The 13,750-nt window shown below is 34.4% G+C and overlaps 1 protein-coding gene and 1 pseudogene across 1 annotated transcript; one reads left to right on the top strand and one right to left on the bottom strand.

The window, feature by feature from the left end:
• Nucleotides 1-249: 249 nt before the first annotated feature.
• On the bottom strand, nt 250-6,688 carry LOC122579060. Its single transcript, XM_043751148.1, has 6 exons — nt 6,427-6,688; nt 5,592-5,784; nt 4,835-4,921; nt 2,463-2,846; nt 1,451-1,598; nt 250-1,088 (listed from the first exon to the last, which is right to left on the bottom strand). The coding sequence occupies exons 1-6, from the start codon at nt 6,489-6,491 to the stop codon at nt 430-432; spliced, it is 1,536 nt and encodes a 511-aa protein (XP_043607083.1). The 5' UTR covers nt 6,492-6,688; the 3' UTR covers nt 250-429.
• Nucleotides 6,689-8,514: 1,826 nt separating this feature from the next.
• LOC122610507 lies at nt 8,515-10,045 on the top strand (annotated as a pseudogene).
• The last annotated feature ends 3,705 nt before the right edge of the window (nt 10,046-13,750 follow it).

Below are 13,750 nucleotides of genomic sequence, written 5' to 3' on the forward strand. Positions count from 1 at the left end.
TAGTTCTCAGATTAAAAAAAATACCCAGAGATTTCTCTTCTCAAATCTGACAGTTGTAGAACACTAGAACTCAACTCATTGCAACCACAGGTTTCCTTCTGCATCGATGGCGTCAAATCATGTTGATCTGCAAACACTTATTTTTTTTTTCCCTTCCATTTCTACTAAATTTTTGCTCAGGTGAACTTTTGCATAGTTTCATTGGGTTACAAATTATATATACATAGAACATAAACAAGAAACACTATATGGCACCAACAAAATCATTTTCATTACGTTGATAAGTTAATCATCCACAAGATAACCGGATAATTTTATAAACACCCTAAGTGTGAGCCAGAATATTGACAGGAATCAAAAACCTATAATTTGCTTGCAAGAATCCGTAACAAAACCAAAAATGTAAAAATAGCATTCTTGTGTACAAAGTTAACAAGGTTCAGATAATTCATAATTTGCATTTGGTGGATTACTTGAACCAGGAGGCTGTGCTTGTTGATCTAGATCCATTGAACCCAATCTGGCATCTTGATTGCTGAAAGCCACCTCATGATTGCCAGAGACCACCACTTTATCATTTTGGACAGGGTCTGGTGAGTGGGCTGAGCTGGAAATTGTAACCACATGGTCAGCTTTAATTTCAGATGACACGTTCATATCTTGCCCCTTATTGAACTGATTCAACTGAATCACAGCTCCAACGTTTAATTTAGGAAGGGTTGAGCCTGTGTTAGACCGTGGTGCATTTGGTGAGAGTCTAGAATATGGAGCACGAAAATAGTCTGAAGCCATGTGAGCCCTGGGTGTAGATGGCGATCTAGTTGTTTTGATGTGGATAGTACTTTTCATTTGTTGCTTCATTATTGCTGCAGCATCCTTTGGGGTTGCAATCCGCGCACCAGCAGCAACTGCAGCTGCTTTTACTGCATCCGGGCCTGAGGCAAGAGGTTTAGTCAAAAACGGTTGAGGTCTCGGAACAACTCTTTTCAGTCCTGTAGGGGCAGAATCATAACTTTGCGAGAGCGTTGTCGAGAATGGAGGGTCAGCCACAGGTGGTTGCACCAAGATTGTTACAGGATTTGTCCTGCCTGATCCATTACAGCTATAGTTAGAGTAGAGGTGACTAATTCGCTATCTTACCCATTTATTCAATAAAAAGTAGAGGTAGCTAATTGGGACGGTCAATTCAGTTATGTGTTATCTCTGACGGGGTTAACAAAAAAAAAAAGAAAAAAGAAATTGTCTTGTCATGAAACTGGGCAAATGGCAAGAAAGTTAATTTCATTTGTAGTTTGAAAATTATATTATTACAGAAAATCAATAAATTCGGTAATCATATTTGACATGTTAATTATCTATAATAAATTTGGACATAATGCATTATATTAGCCCGTCCCAACTCATCCATTTTGGTACCTCTAGCTCTAATAGATATGAACAAAAATTGTACCTAATGGCGAAGGAACCTTTGGAGTAGTCACTCTGGGGTTATCAAGGGCAATATTAAGTGCTCGCCGAGCTGCTAGTTGTGCCTTAGAAAGTTGTGAACCAGAGTTCATAACTGTGTATCTTTGACTTTTCTTAATAGTGTTCCACCTCTGCAAATATCAATTTTATCATGAAGATCATTAAAAAATGAATGTCAAAAGCTGTTCAATGTACCCATATAAACACTACGCTAGATGTTAACACATGCTATTTACAAGGTGATCAGATAATGGGTAATTTGTAATCTGATGATGGGATTTGAACCCGTGAAATTGGGGAAAACCGGCCATCCTAACTAAACTGGATGATAACAGATGCTACAAAATCCTCTCTATCTCATGAAAGTTGCAATATTTTTAATTTTTTAGCCACTTGAGAAAGCAAGCTTTCCATTGGGAAGTTTATAAGTCAACAATTTTAAATTGGGTCCCGAGATTATATTACCTTCCCGGTATTGAAGATAACTTTCAGATCTTCGTCAAATAGTCAAACACATTTCTAAAATTACGTCTTCAGAAAGATGAAAAAAGTGAAATTTTCACAAGACAAGGGCTTCAAGAAACAATAAGTTGATTGCATGTTTTCCCCACTAAAGATTTCCTTAATATGAAAAAGTTGATAAATGAAATCAAGTAATGACAATGGGTTAGTAATTTGTCTTGTTAAGCTTCTTGCTTAAAACAGTTTGTATCCATATGCACCAAACCCCAGAAGTTATATAGGAAAGGTGACACCTTTGAACCACTTACTTATGAATCGGTCTATTTGGGTTATGGTTTATACCTCAGGAATCAAACACATTGAGATGGACAGCATTTTCTTGGGGTCAACCCAACCCCTTCTGACCCACGATGAAAACACATTACAATCTAACCTGTGAACCTAACCTGTCTGATCCATCTATTTCTCCACCTTTAGCCTAAATGCACTTGAAAACTTAAGAAAAACGATATAATGGGACTTGGATATTTAACCTGAGATAGCTGTATAGGAGTTCTGTCACTCTTAAAGTCTCCTTTTAACATGTTGGCCCAATTCCCTTCCCCGGATTTTTGTACAGCAGCAATAAGTTCCTGGTCCTCTTCTTCAGACCATGCTTTTCTTTTCCTCTTAGGTGGGAATTTTTTGTCTGTACAGTCAACTGCATCTAACCCTTCAGCAGAAGGAACTGTTGGAAGCCCTGGTTTTGGAATGTAAATGGGAACTGATATATTGATCCCACTCAGTGAAGTAACAAATTGTGGATTTTCTGATGGAGGTTGGGTAGATTTGGGTCGCGGTATATTTATAGTCATTGGAGCCTCCATGGTCAAGCCTTTTTCAATACAGTGATTTGGTGACCCAGAATCCATGAGTACCTAAAAATTTCGATGGCCAATTTAAAATATGGGACTAAAGGTGGTTAACGGGTCAAAACATGTTGTCCTGGTACGCCTCGAAAACAGAGCTGGTTAAGTTGACCCGAACACTTGGACCAACTTCTTATTAATTGTATGAATACGAAAACTTAGTTATGTTAATAATAATCTATTTTTGAATAAACATTTTTTGTAGCTTTTGCAACAGTTTGGGTGACTTAAGTCCCGCTTGACCTTGGTTTTAAAAGGCGCCAAGCGCACAAAGCGATAGGGTCCATTTCTGAAGCGCTAAACGGAAAAGCGGCGAGAATTTCGTACACGAGGCGCACTGTTCAAATATAAGTTTATTTATTACTTATATGTAAAATTTGGATAATTGAAAGATCTATATAATTTAACTTATAAACAATTCTTATGTACAACATAAAAAGCTTTATGTACAATTTAAAGAAGCTTAAACTTCATGATATATTAAAAAAGTAAGAAAAAAAGAGCAAGGGACCGCTTTTGTACCAAAAGCGAGCGCTTTTGTGCTTGGCGATTCAGAGAAAATCGCTAGGTTTGCTTTTACTGCCGCCTAGCACTTAAGCGCGATTTTTAAATCCAAGCGCTTGACACATTGACTTGTTCATCACAAATAAGTTGGTTATATTGGGATTGGTCTTCAAGATTCCTTTATTTCTCACCATTAAGTGGTCATTAGATTCTAAAAAAGCAGCTCAAATCACTTTTGGGATAGTCGAAACCCCCTCACTTAATCTAAATACCTCGCATATCCAAGGCTCTCCATAATATCTTGACAATAATAGGGTCAAACATATTGGGACAAACCCCGAACCCTATAAAAACTATCATAGTGCACACCCACATCAAGAGCAATGGACTTGCATACCGCAGGATTCCAGATAACAATCAACTTACTAGGAGTGTAATGGTAAGAATCACTTGACATATATTCGCCTTAAAAGAAAAAGAGCGGATGAGAACTAACTGCACTTGGTTTTCCGTCAAGTAGTTTAAAAGATCGAGGAACACCGCGAACAAACATTTGTTGTGGGAATGTGTTGTTATCAACGATTGAAACAAGCTTTAGCTCCTCAGATTGATTATTATGATCGTCGTACCTAATAAATATATTATGTGGTACAACTTGAAGGACGTTGTAATCGGCCTTAAACTCGGAACTTTCGATAAGCGATTTACAAGATTTTGACATTATTTTGCATTGAATCATTGTTTTGGTAGGAAGCTTTTTTATGATTTGTGTTTGGATTTTAAAAGGTATGTATGATGACATCTTTGATTTGGGAATGAATTTTCTAGGGTTTTCCAATATAAATGGTGAGGAATAGAGACACGGAAATTTTCGTGGATAAATCATGCCCCCCACCCTTGCTTCCTCACCATTTATAATGAAAAACCCTAGAAAAATCATTCCCAAATCAAATATGTGATCATAAATATCTTTTGAAATCCAAACACAAATCATAAAAAGGCTTCATGCCAAAACAATGATTCAATGCAAAATAATATCAAAATCTTGGAAATTACTTATTAAAAGCTCCGAGTTTATGGCCGATTACAATGTCCCTCAAACTGGACCACATAATCTATTTATAAGATACGGCAATCATAATAATCAATCTGAGGAGCTAAAACTTGTTTCAATTGTAGATAACAACACATTCCCACAACCAACATTTGTATAACTGTTCCCGAATCTTTTAAACTACTTGACGGAAAACCAAGTATAGTTGGTAGTTCTCATGGGTTGTTTTGCTTTGGCGGCGAATATATGTCAGGTGATTCTTACCCTTACACTCCTAGTAAATTGATTGTTATCTAGAATCCTGGGGTAAACAAGTTCATTGTTCTTGATGTAGGTGTTCACTATGATAGTTTTTATTGTCTTCTAGAGGTTGAGGTTTGTCCCGATAAGTTTGACCCTATTATTGTCATGATTGATGATCAAATGTACTACTCTTTACCTTCACACAAGCTGCAGCCTCTGCTGAAGCCTCATTACTAACATTTGGAAAAGCTTGGAGTTCACATTCTAGATCACTATCATCATCCTAGCAATTTGCGTTCAAACATTTGTTAAAAAAGATCAATTAATGTGTTTACGACAAAAGTAATAAGTAATAACTTTCATAAAGACTTTAGCAAATTTAAAAGACACTAAAACTTAATTGCATTTCTGCAACTATGATGAATAAGTTTTCCATAGAAAGGTTACAAACGATTCCCAGAGGCATGACGATTTGTGCATACATCTCAAATTTAATCAATAACACTAATACAGATGATAGAAACCACAAAGTTTTTCAACCATCAAATCGTTTGCTGATATTCAGTCTGACTTTTTGAGCCATCATACTTGGTTCATTTTATTGCAAAATTTTCCAAAAGATATGTTGCAAAAACTGATATTTTGATAAATGTTACACCTCTAGATACAAATTGTCATGCTTTCCAGTTCTCTCCAAATCAGTTTGCTTGCAGTGTAAAGTGGGAAGAACATGTTGAAAGTTGTTTAAGTTAATTTACAATGCGTGGACCCTCTGAATCTTTCTATTACAAAATCGTACAAGTTTTTACCCATTACCCGACCTCTATGACCCACCCATTGTGCCAGTATTTTCAGAACACTAAGTGTTTACTTGTGACGAAAGGCAAGTATGTTTAAACCAAGTTGTCAACAATTTTTGCATTATGTAGTTTAATACAGAACAAGACACTTACCAGAGGCTGAGCTTCAGCTTCCAACTTTTCCAGTAACGGGTCACAATAAGCTAAATGTCGCCACAATATTTGGTATTCCCTGGGATTTGTTATGCCTGTTTTGGTATATTTAACCAATGCATTCCAATCTATTTTTACATCTTGAACTTGAGCCACTTCTTGAAGCAAAGTTAAAATTGTTGAAGGCGAGTACCTTTCATTTCACAGCAAAAACAAAAATGAAAGTGAGCTTTTATTTTATTCAATCAAATGAAACTTATTTAAAATTTTAACAAAAATGAGCCTTTGTAGGTTTAAGTGTGTTCGTTTAAAGCAAAAATAACAACCGAAATTCAGCTTGTTTGGGATTGCTTATTTTAACGTGCTGATCTTCTATATTAACTTAGTGATTTAATCACTTAATAAGTAAATAACGTGTCGTACTGATATATGCTCTCTAGTCTCTAGTTCATCGTTCCAACATTTTTCACTATCCTCATCGACTCTTCCATTATGCTAGCCTAAACATCTAAGAAGTCTATATCATTTTCCAGACGCCCTGACCAATTAATTTTTCAGAGAGCCTATAATTTAAAATCGATTAACGAACTTTTAAATAAATAACCCCCAAAGAGTCATACCCATTTTAACAAATCTTGCCAATGTACTTCAATAAGCTGACAAAAAATGAAAAATCTTTAGCAAAATCACCCACCCACCTTGCAAATATTGGTATTACAACAAAAAAGATACAATCTTTCTAAACCATTATAAAAAGTAATCATCTTTCACCTTAAATAATTATCTAATCAATTAAAAAAACAAAAAATAATAAAATAGGATAAAGAAAACAAACCTTTGTAAAATAAGTGACACATTTTCTTCAGTGATGAATGATAGGGACTCTTTTTGCATCATCATTTTTTACTTATTCTTTATTTAAATTTTACTGTGGCAGTAAATAAAAATGAAAAGGGGTTTTGGAATGAGATGAGAAAATGTATATATAATGAAAAAACAACCGTCCCTGAATCGTAGGAAGAAGATATATCCTACAAATTCGCGGGGTTTTGTTCAGTTTGGTAGTTTTGAAAACCATGATTCTGATTTTATTCTGTTTTTTAAGGAATCAAATTTTTTTTTTTTCAAACCTATTTGGAGTCAGTGATTCATTTAGTTTATTTTATTCATTCTGATTTTAATTATACTGTGTGCCCCATTTTTTTTTTAACTTTAACAAGATTTTATTGCTTATTTGGCGTGAGAATTGATATTAGTACTATAAAAATTATTATATTTACCATATAATATAATTATTAAAGTATGTAAAAAATGTTTGTGAAATAAATCAAAAATTATGATATGAATATCATTACCTTTTTGGTATATGCACCACGTGAAGGTAACAAAAGATCAAAATTAAAAGTTTTTAAGTTAAACATAATTAAACAAAATCTTCAAAATATACGAATATTTACCTCAAAATGCAATTTTAAACACCCTCTTGATAGCTAGTTTTTCATATGTTCTAGCACACTAGATCGGTCGCTCACAATAAACGGAACAATTTTCATATATTGGCATCTCATTCTTCTCTTGACTTTTTTCGATATAGCATATCTAACTATCCTGCCTACAATTATCTATTTCAACATGCGTCAACAACACTTTTCACCCCTGTTGTAAGAAAAATGAATATGTAACTATTTATTTATGTAATTAAGGGTGATATATAAAGCTGGAAAGATTTTATTGGTATAAGAAGAAAATATATGTAACATTTGTTAATGAGTTAGTGACCTATTGGTAAGGTTTTTAACATTGAGAAAATTCATATGGGTTCAAGCCTCACTTCATCTCACATTTATGGGGTGGATTGATAGAGAATTTTGTGAGAATCGAAACTCAGGCAAACATGTAACTAAGGAGTAAATGTAGATTAAAATGTCGTTCAAAATAATAATAATAATAATAATAATAATAATAATAATAATAATAATAATAATATGTAACATTTTAAAAAAGGTCGTTATTTATTGATAAGAATAGAAATCATGTTTTACTCTTTTGGTACTTCATATTTCTCAATATTGTACTAGCAATGTATCCACGTTATGTAATGGTGGTCATGACGGCGACGATACAGGGGTGGAGACGACTGTTGATGGGTTAATGAAAATATTTTAAAAAATAAAGGGTTAATGAAAATATTTTAAAAGATAAAGGGTTAATGAAAATATTTTAAAAGATAAAGGATTAATAGTGTAATTTAATAATTAATGTTAAAGAGATATTATCTGTAAAATATTTAAAGGGACGTTAGGTTAAAATATTACATATTTTTGAAAACTTTAAAAAATAAAGTGTTAGTTTTCTTTTTTTAATTAAAATAGTATAGATTAGGCGATTGCAAATAAAACCAAAACCCCCCTATCACAAACACTTACACACCCCCAATAATTAAAAACCAATGTATATCCATATATATATATGTTTGTTATCAAGTGATCATGATTAATGTTTATTTACAGCTAATTAATTAGTAATTGCTTAGAAACGTCTTGAATTGTTTGTGTCAAACATGATGATGATGATGATTTTTACAAACTGTGCATACATTTTCTGATCATGTACTCATGTAGTCATGTAGTATATATGTTTTTTATATTTTTAATCTACCAAGCAATGATCTAAAACCAATAATATCTCTCTCAAAACCTACATATAAAGCAATGACCGAATTAGATAGATTTCGTAGAACATAACATAATTTATGATTATTTCTCCCCTGAAATGAAAAACCACCTTGTTCAATATGATAAAGTAAAAGCTTTAACTGGAAAAAAAAAAAAAAAGAAGTTTTAACTGAAATTTATTTGGCCACCACCTAAAGTGACGTTGATATTGTAGCTTAATGTGCAATATAATAGTGATAAGAATAAGAATGGGGAACCAGCCATACTTTGGTAGGGTTGTTACTGGGTTTGACGTGTTCTAGCTAGTTGGAAATGTGGCTAAGAAATTCATGTCACCTACTACATCTTGAACAGCCTACTCATATAACGAGCAAACATGATCCTTTGACTTTTAAAAGTCAACCCTGCAGCTAGCATTAATCTACTACACTACAGCCTAAAATGAATTCCCCAATCCAACAAAAACACTTGAAAAGAATAATTCCCTTTTAGCACTAGTCCAAGCCAAGATTTCTACCAAAAATAGCCTATAATTCTCATCAAACGAACTAAATATAGTGTTGACCAGAAAAGTAAACACAGCAAACAAGCTATAATGCTCATTAATACTCTTTTGCCATAACTTTCCAAGAGACCGTTCCAGCAATAGAAAAAAAAGAAATATTTCCATTTTATCGCTAGCCCAAACCTACATCCTAGAAGATAGCATTACTCCAAGCAAAAGTTAATCTTTGACTTTCAAAAGTCAACTCTGACACCAACACTGCAATTTTCTTCAAATTGATACACATTCTTGGAACACAAGCTGCAATCAGAAATGAACTTTCATAATAAGCACATCCCCACCCAACCAAAAAACCAACTCTTGATTTTCAAAAATTGGGGCATAACATCCTTATAGCAGCACCAAGTAATACCCAGATAAGAAGGAACACAACCACATTGTAACCATTTCAGCCTCCTCATAACAAAGAAACAACTGTCTATCTTTGGAACTCGATTATTAGAGGTTATGCTCAAAACCATCATTTTCTTGGTGGGTTCACACTGTCTAAACAAATTTTAACTTCAGAAATAAAGCCTGATAATTTCACATTTGCTTGCATTTTACGTACTTGTTCTGAAAGGCTTGATCTTGATGCTCTTAAGGTTGTGCACGGTCAAGTGATTGTTTCTGATATGGGACTGGACGCAATTTGTGGTAGTGAGTTAGTGTTGGCATATTTCAAACTTGCCAGAATTGATGACGCAAAAATGGTGTTTGACAGGTTAAACAAATGCGATTTGGACCTGTATAACACGATGATTTCGTTGTGGGTATTGGGTGAAAGGGTTACATTTGTTTATAGTAATGAGAAGAATGGGGAACCAACCTGATGGGTATACCACTATACCGTATATCGTGGTATGGGTTATTATCGGGTTTGATGTGTTCTAGCTTGCTAGAAATTGGTCAAGATATTTATGGGTATTGTTTGAGATATGGGTTTGATTCTAATGCACATGTAAGTAGTATGCTTGTTAGTATGTACTCATTACTCAAGATGTAGTTGTATGCATTCAGGGTGTAAAGTATTTGATGGTTTATTGCAGCCTAATTTTAGTAACCTGGTCTGCTTTAATATCTGTTTTTTCAGTCTGGAAAGTCGTAAGGCCTTGGTTTTTTTCAAGAAAATGAACGTCGTTGAAGGAAGAAAGCCGGATTTCATACTTATTGCTACTTTACTTGCTGTTACTGCAGAACTGGTAGTTTTGCCAATGAACCAACCGACTAAATGAATGACAAAAGGAGAAAGCAACTGATATCAACATAGGAGCATTCATCCTTAAAAAAATATAGCGTGAACATAAAAATTAAGTGGCTGTTACATACAGTGTGAACATACACATTTAAACCAGAATTCATGAAGAGCTACTCAAGTGAGTGATACATGGTAAAATTTAAAAGCAGGCACCTGCAGCTAATAATATCTAACATACAAAACTGGTTGATGAGTCTCTGAATCCTTGAAGCAATTACAAATAACAAAAACATAAAGTTGCTGTTGATGACATGTATGTAGCCAACTGCAAATTTAACAGAATATGATAATTTGTATTAATTGAAAGTCAAGAAATAAACGAAAAATCATAATGTTATGGATTGACAGTGGTAAATCTCAACATAATGATTCTAAAAATTACAGTAAAATCTAACCATGTTATATTATATTATATAGATAGATGAATATAAAATAAAATAAAACCATTGAATAAAGTGATGGGGAATGAGACAAGTGGCCTATAGGAGAGGGACGTTACCTTCATAATTGCTCAGCTTATGTCTACTTTGGGGATATGGGAGGGAAGGTGCCAATAGGATCCTCTTCTACTCATCTTATCTTTCAGTTCTTCATTTGGGCAATCACGAATTGTCAAACTCAAAAGTGTAGGCAACAACGTTTCCGGTAGACCTTTCAACTTTGGGCAATAGTCAATTTCGAGATGTTGTAGGGAGGTGAGGTGTTGGAGTCCCTCTGATGATAGTCTTTCCATTCTCTTAAAACTCCTTAAAGTAAGTGAAGTAAGAGATGATGATAATGAATACTTGTTCCGTATTATAAAGTAAAAGCTATTTCACTGATACACATAATATACAAATCACTATTAGCAATGTTATCGTTATAACTGAAATTTATGTTGCTACCACCTAAAGATACTTTGATTTTGTAGCTTAATGTGCAATATAGTAATGATAAGAATGGGGAAGTAGGGTTGTTATCGGGTTTGACGTGTTCTAGCTTGCTGGAAATGTGGCCAGGAAATTCATGTTACCTACTACATCTTGAGCAGCCTACTAAAATAACAAGCATACATGATCCTTTGACTTTTAAAAGTCAACTCTGCGGCTAGCATTGTATCTACTACACCACAGCCTAAAATGAATTCCCCAATCCAACAAAAACACCTGAAAAAAAAAATCGCTTTTAGCCCTAGTCCAAGCCAATATTCCTACCAAAATAGCCTATAAATCTCATCAAATGAACTAAATATAGTGTTGACCAGAAAAGTCAACACTGCAAACAAGCTATAATACTCTTCAATACTCTTTTGCCAAAACATATCCAAGATACCATTACAGCAATAACAAAAAATATATATATCCATTTTATCACTAGCCCAAACCAACATCCTAGAAGTAGCATTACTCCAAGAAAATAGTTAATCTTTGACTTTCAAAAGTCAACTCTGACACCAACACTGCATTTTTTTTCAAAATGATACACATACTTAGAATACAAGCTGCAATCAAAAAATGAACTTTCCATAATAAGCATATCATCACCCAATCCAAATAAACCAAGTCTTGATTTTCCAAAATTGGGACATAACATCCTTATAGGCTTATAGCAGCACCAAGTAATACCCAGATAAGAAGGAACACAACCACATTGTAAATATTTTAGCCTCCTCATAGCAAAGAAACAACTGTCTATCGTTGGAACTCAATTATTAGAGCTTATGCTCAAACCCATCATTTTCTTGATGAGTTCACACTGTCTAAACAAATTCTAACTTCAAAAACAAAGCCTGATAATTTCACATTTGCTTGCAATTTATGTGCTTGTTCCAAAGGGCTTGATCTTGATGCTGTTAAGGTTGTGCACGGTCAAGTGGTTGTTTCTGATATGAGACTCGACACAATTTGTGGTAGTGAGTTAGCGTTGGCTTATTCCAAACTTGCCTGAATTGATGATGCGAAAATGGTGTTTGACAGGTTAAAACGAATGCAACTTGGACCTGTATAACACGATGATTTTGGGATATGGAAGTTATGGCTATTGGATGAAAGGGTTACATTTGTTTATAGTAACGAGAAGAATGGGGAATAAGCCTGATGGGTTGTTATTGGGTTTGACGTGTTCCAGCTTGCTGGAAATTGGCCAGGACATTCATGGGTAACGTTAGAGAAACGTGATCGATTCTAGTGCGCATGTAAGAAGTATGCTTATTAGTATGTACTCCGAGATGTAGCTGTATGCATTCCGTGTGTAAAGTATTTGATGGTTTATTGCAGCCTGATCTAGTAAGGAAAAAAGCCGGATTCTATACATATTGCTACTTTACTTCCTGTTACTACTTAACTGGTAGTTTTATCACCATGCATCGAGATTATGTCATTCGCCATAACCTAGACACAGAAATAATGGTATATTCTGCATTATAATAAAAATATTGTCTGGATAACCCAGACACAGTAATAGTGGTAGGCATGTATTCAAAATGCGGTTTCCTGGATTTGGGAATCAAGGTTTATGACAAGATGCAGCAAAGATTCATTGTCTCTTACAATACGATAATAGCAAGTCTTGGTTTGTATGCACATGCATCCTGGGCTTCTGAAGTGTTTAGGGAGCCAGGTTCTTGAAAATGGTTTGATACCTGATGATACTACTTTCTCTGCTCTACTATCTACTTGCGGTCATGGTGGCCTTGTTAAAGAAGGTTTTTAGGAGAATGAATGTTGATTTTGGCATCAAAGCAAAAACATAACACTTATTGGTATGGCTGGGGACTTGGAAGAGTCTTATAAACTTGTTGATTCTTTGGGAGGCAATGTGGATTCTGGCATCTGGGGTGCACTTCTTTCTTGCTGTGATGCAAGAAAGAGGTTATAAAAACAAGAGAATTCGTAAAAGCACCTATAAAGTTGTGAAAACAAGAGAACTAGAGGGAATAGCTGGATCGAGATATAACAAGTACTAAATCTTGTAGGATCTGGGAGCCATGGATTTAAGTTATGACAACAAATAGCCTACGACGTAGATGGCTCACGTGTCACCTAGAACAGGGTAACTAGCTTTGATGTCATATTATGGATTGGCTTGCCACAATGAAAGCTACGAGTATGAGATAAAAGGATACTCTAATTCGAATATTTTAACAGTTAAGGACGTGAAGTGCATAGATTTAAACCACCAGGTCTGGCAACAACAGATCTAACAAAGCCATTCTGACACCACTCTTTAACACACGGATGGCAGTCCCAATTCCCAACCAAACCAACTATATGAATGACAAAAAAGGAAAGTTACTGATACCAACATAGGAGCATTCATTCTTAATAAAAATACAGTGTGAATATACATTTGTACCAGAATTCATAAAGAGCTACTCAAGACAAATAACAATATCTGGTTGATGAGTCTCTGAATCTTTGAATCAATGACAAATAACAAAAACATAAATTTGCTGTTGACGACATGTATGTATCCAGCTGCAAAATTAACACAGTGTAATTTGTATTAATTGAAAGTCAACATATAAACTAAAAAATCATAATGTTTTTGCTTTACAGTGGTAATACGAAACATAATGTTTCTAAAGATTACGGCAAAATCAAATCATGTTATATTAGATGGATAGATAGATAGATAGATATAAAAAACAATGAATATATTGTTGGGAAAGGAGAGGGACGTTACCTTCATAATTGCTTGTTAA

Source organism: Erigeron canadensis, chromosome 8 (genome assembly GCF_010389155.1).
Source record: "Erigeron canadensis isolate Cc75 chromosome 8, C_canadensis_v1, whole genome shotgun sequence".
NCBI lineage: Eukaryota > Viridiplantae > Streptophyta > Magnoliopsida > Asterales > Asteraceae > Erigeron > Erigeron canadensis.

What these genes read in the sequence shown, in the direction of transcription:
- LOC122579060 (XM_043751148.1), bottom strand. Translation starts at nt 6,491, where the DNA reads ATGATGATGCAAAAAGAGTCCCTATCATTCATCACTGAAGAAAATGTG. An exon ending in AGGCTGCAGCTTGTGTGAAG is followed by an intron (nt 2,847 to 4,834) that starts GTAAAGAGTAGT and finishes CGAAATTTTTAG; the next exon opens with GTACTCATGGATTCTGGGTC. An exon ending in AAAGGTTCCTTCGCCATTAG is followed by an intron (nt 1,089 to 1,450) that starts GTACAATTTTTG and finishes GTAATGGATCAG; the next exon opens with GCAGGACAAATCCTGTAACA.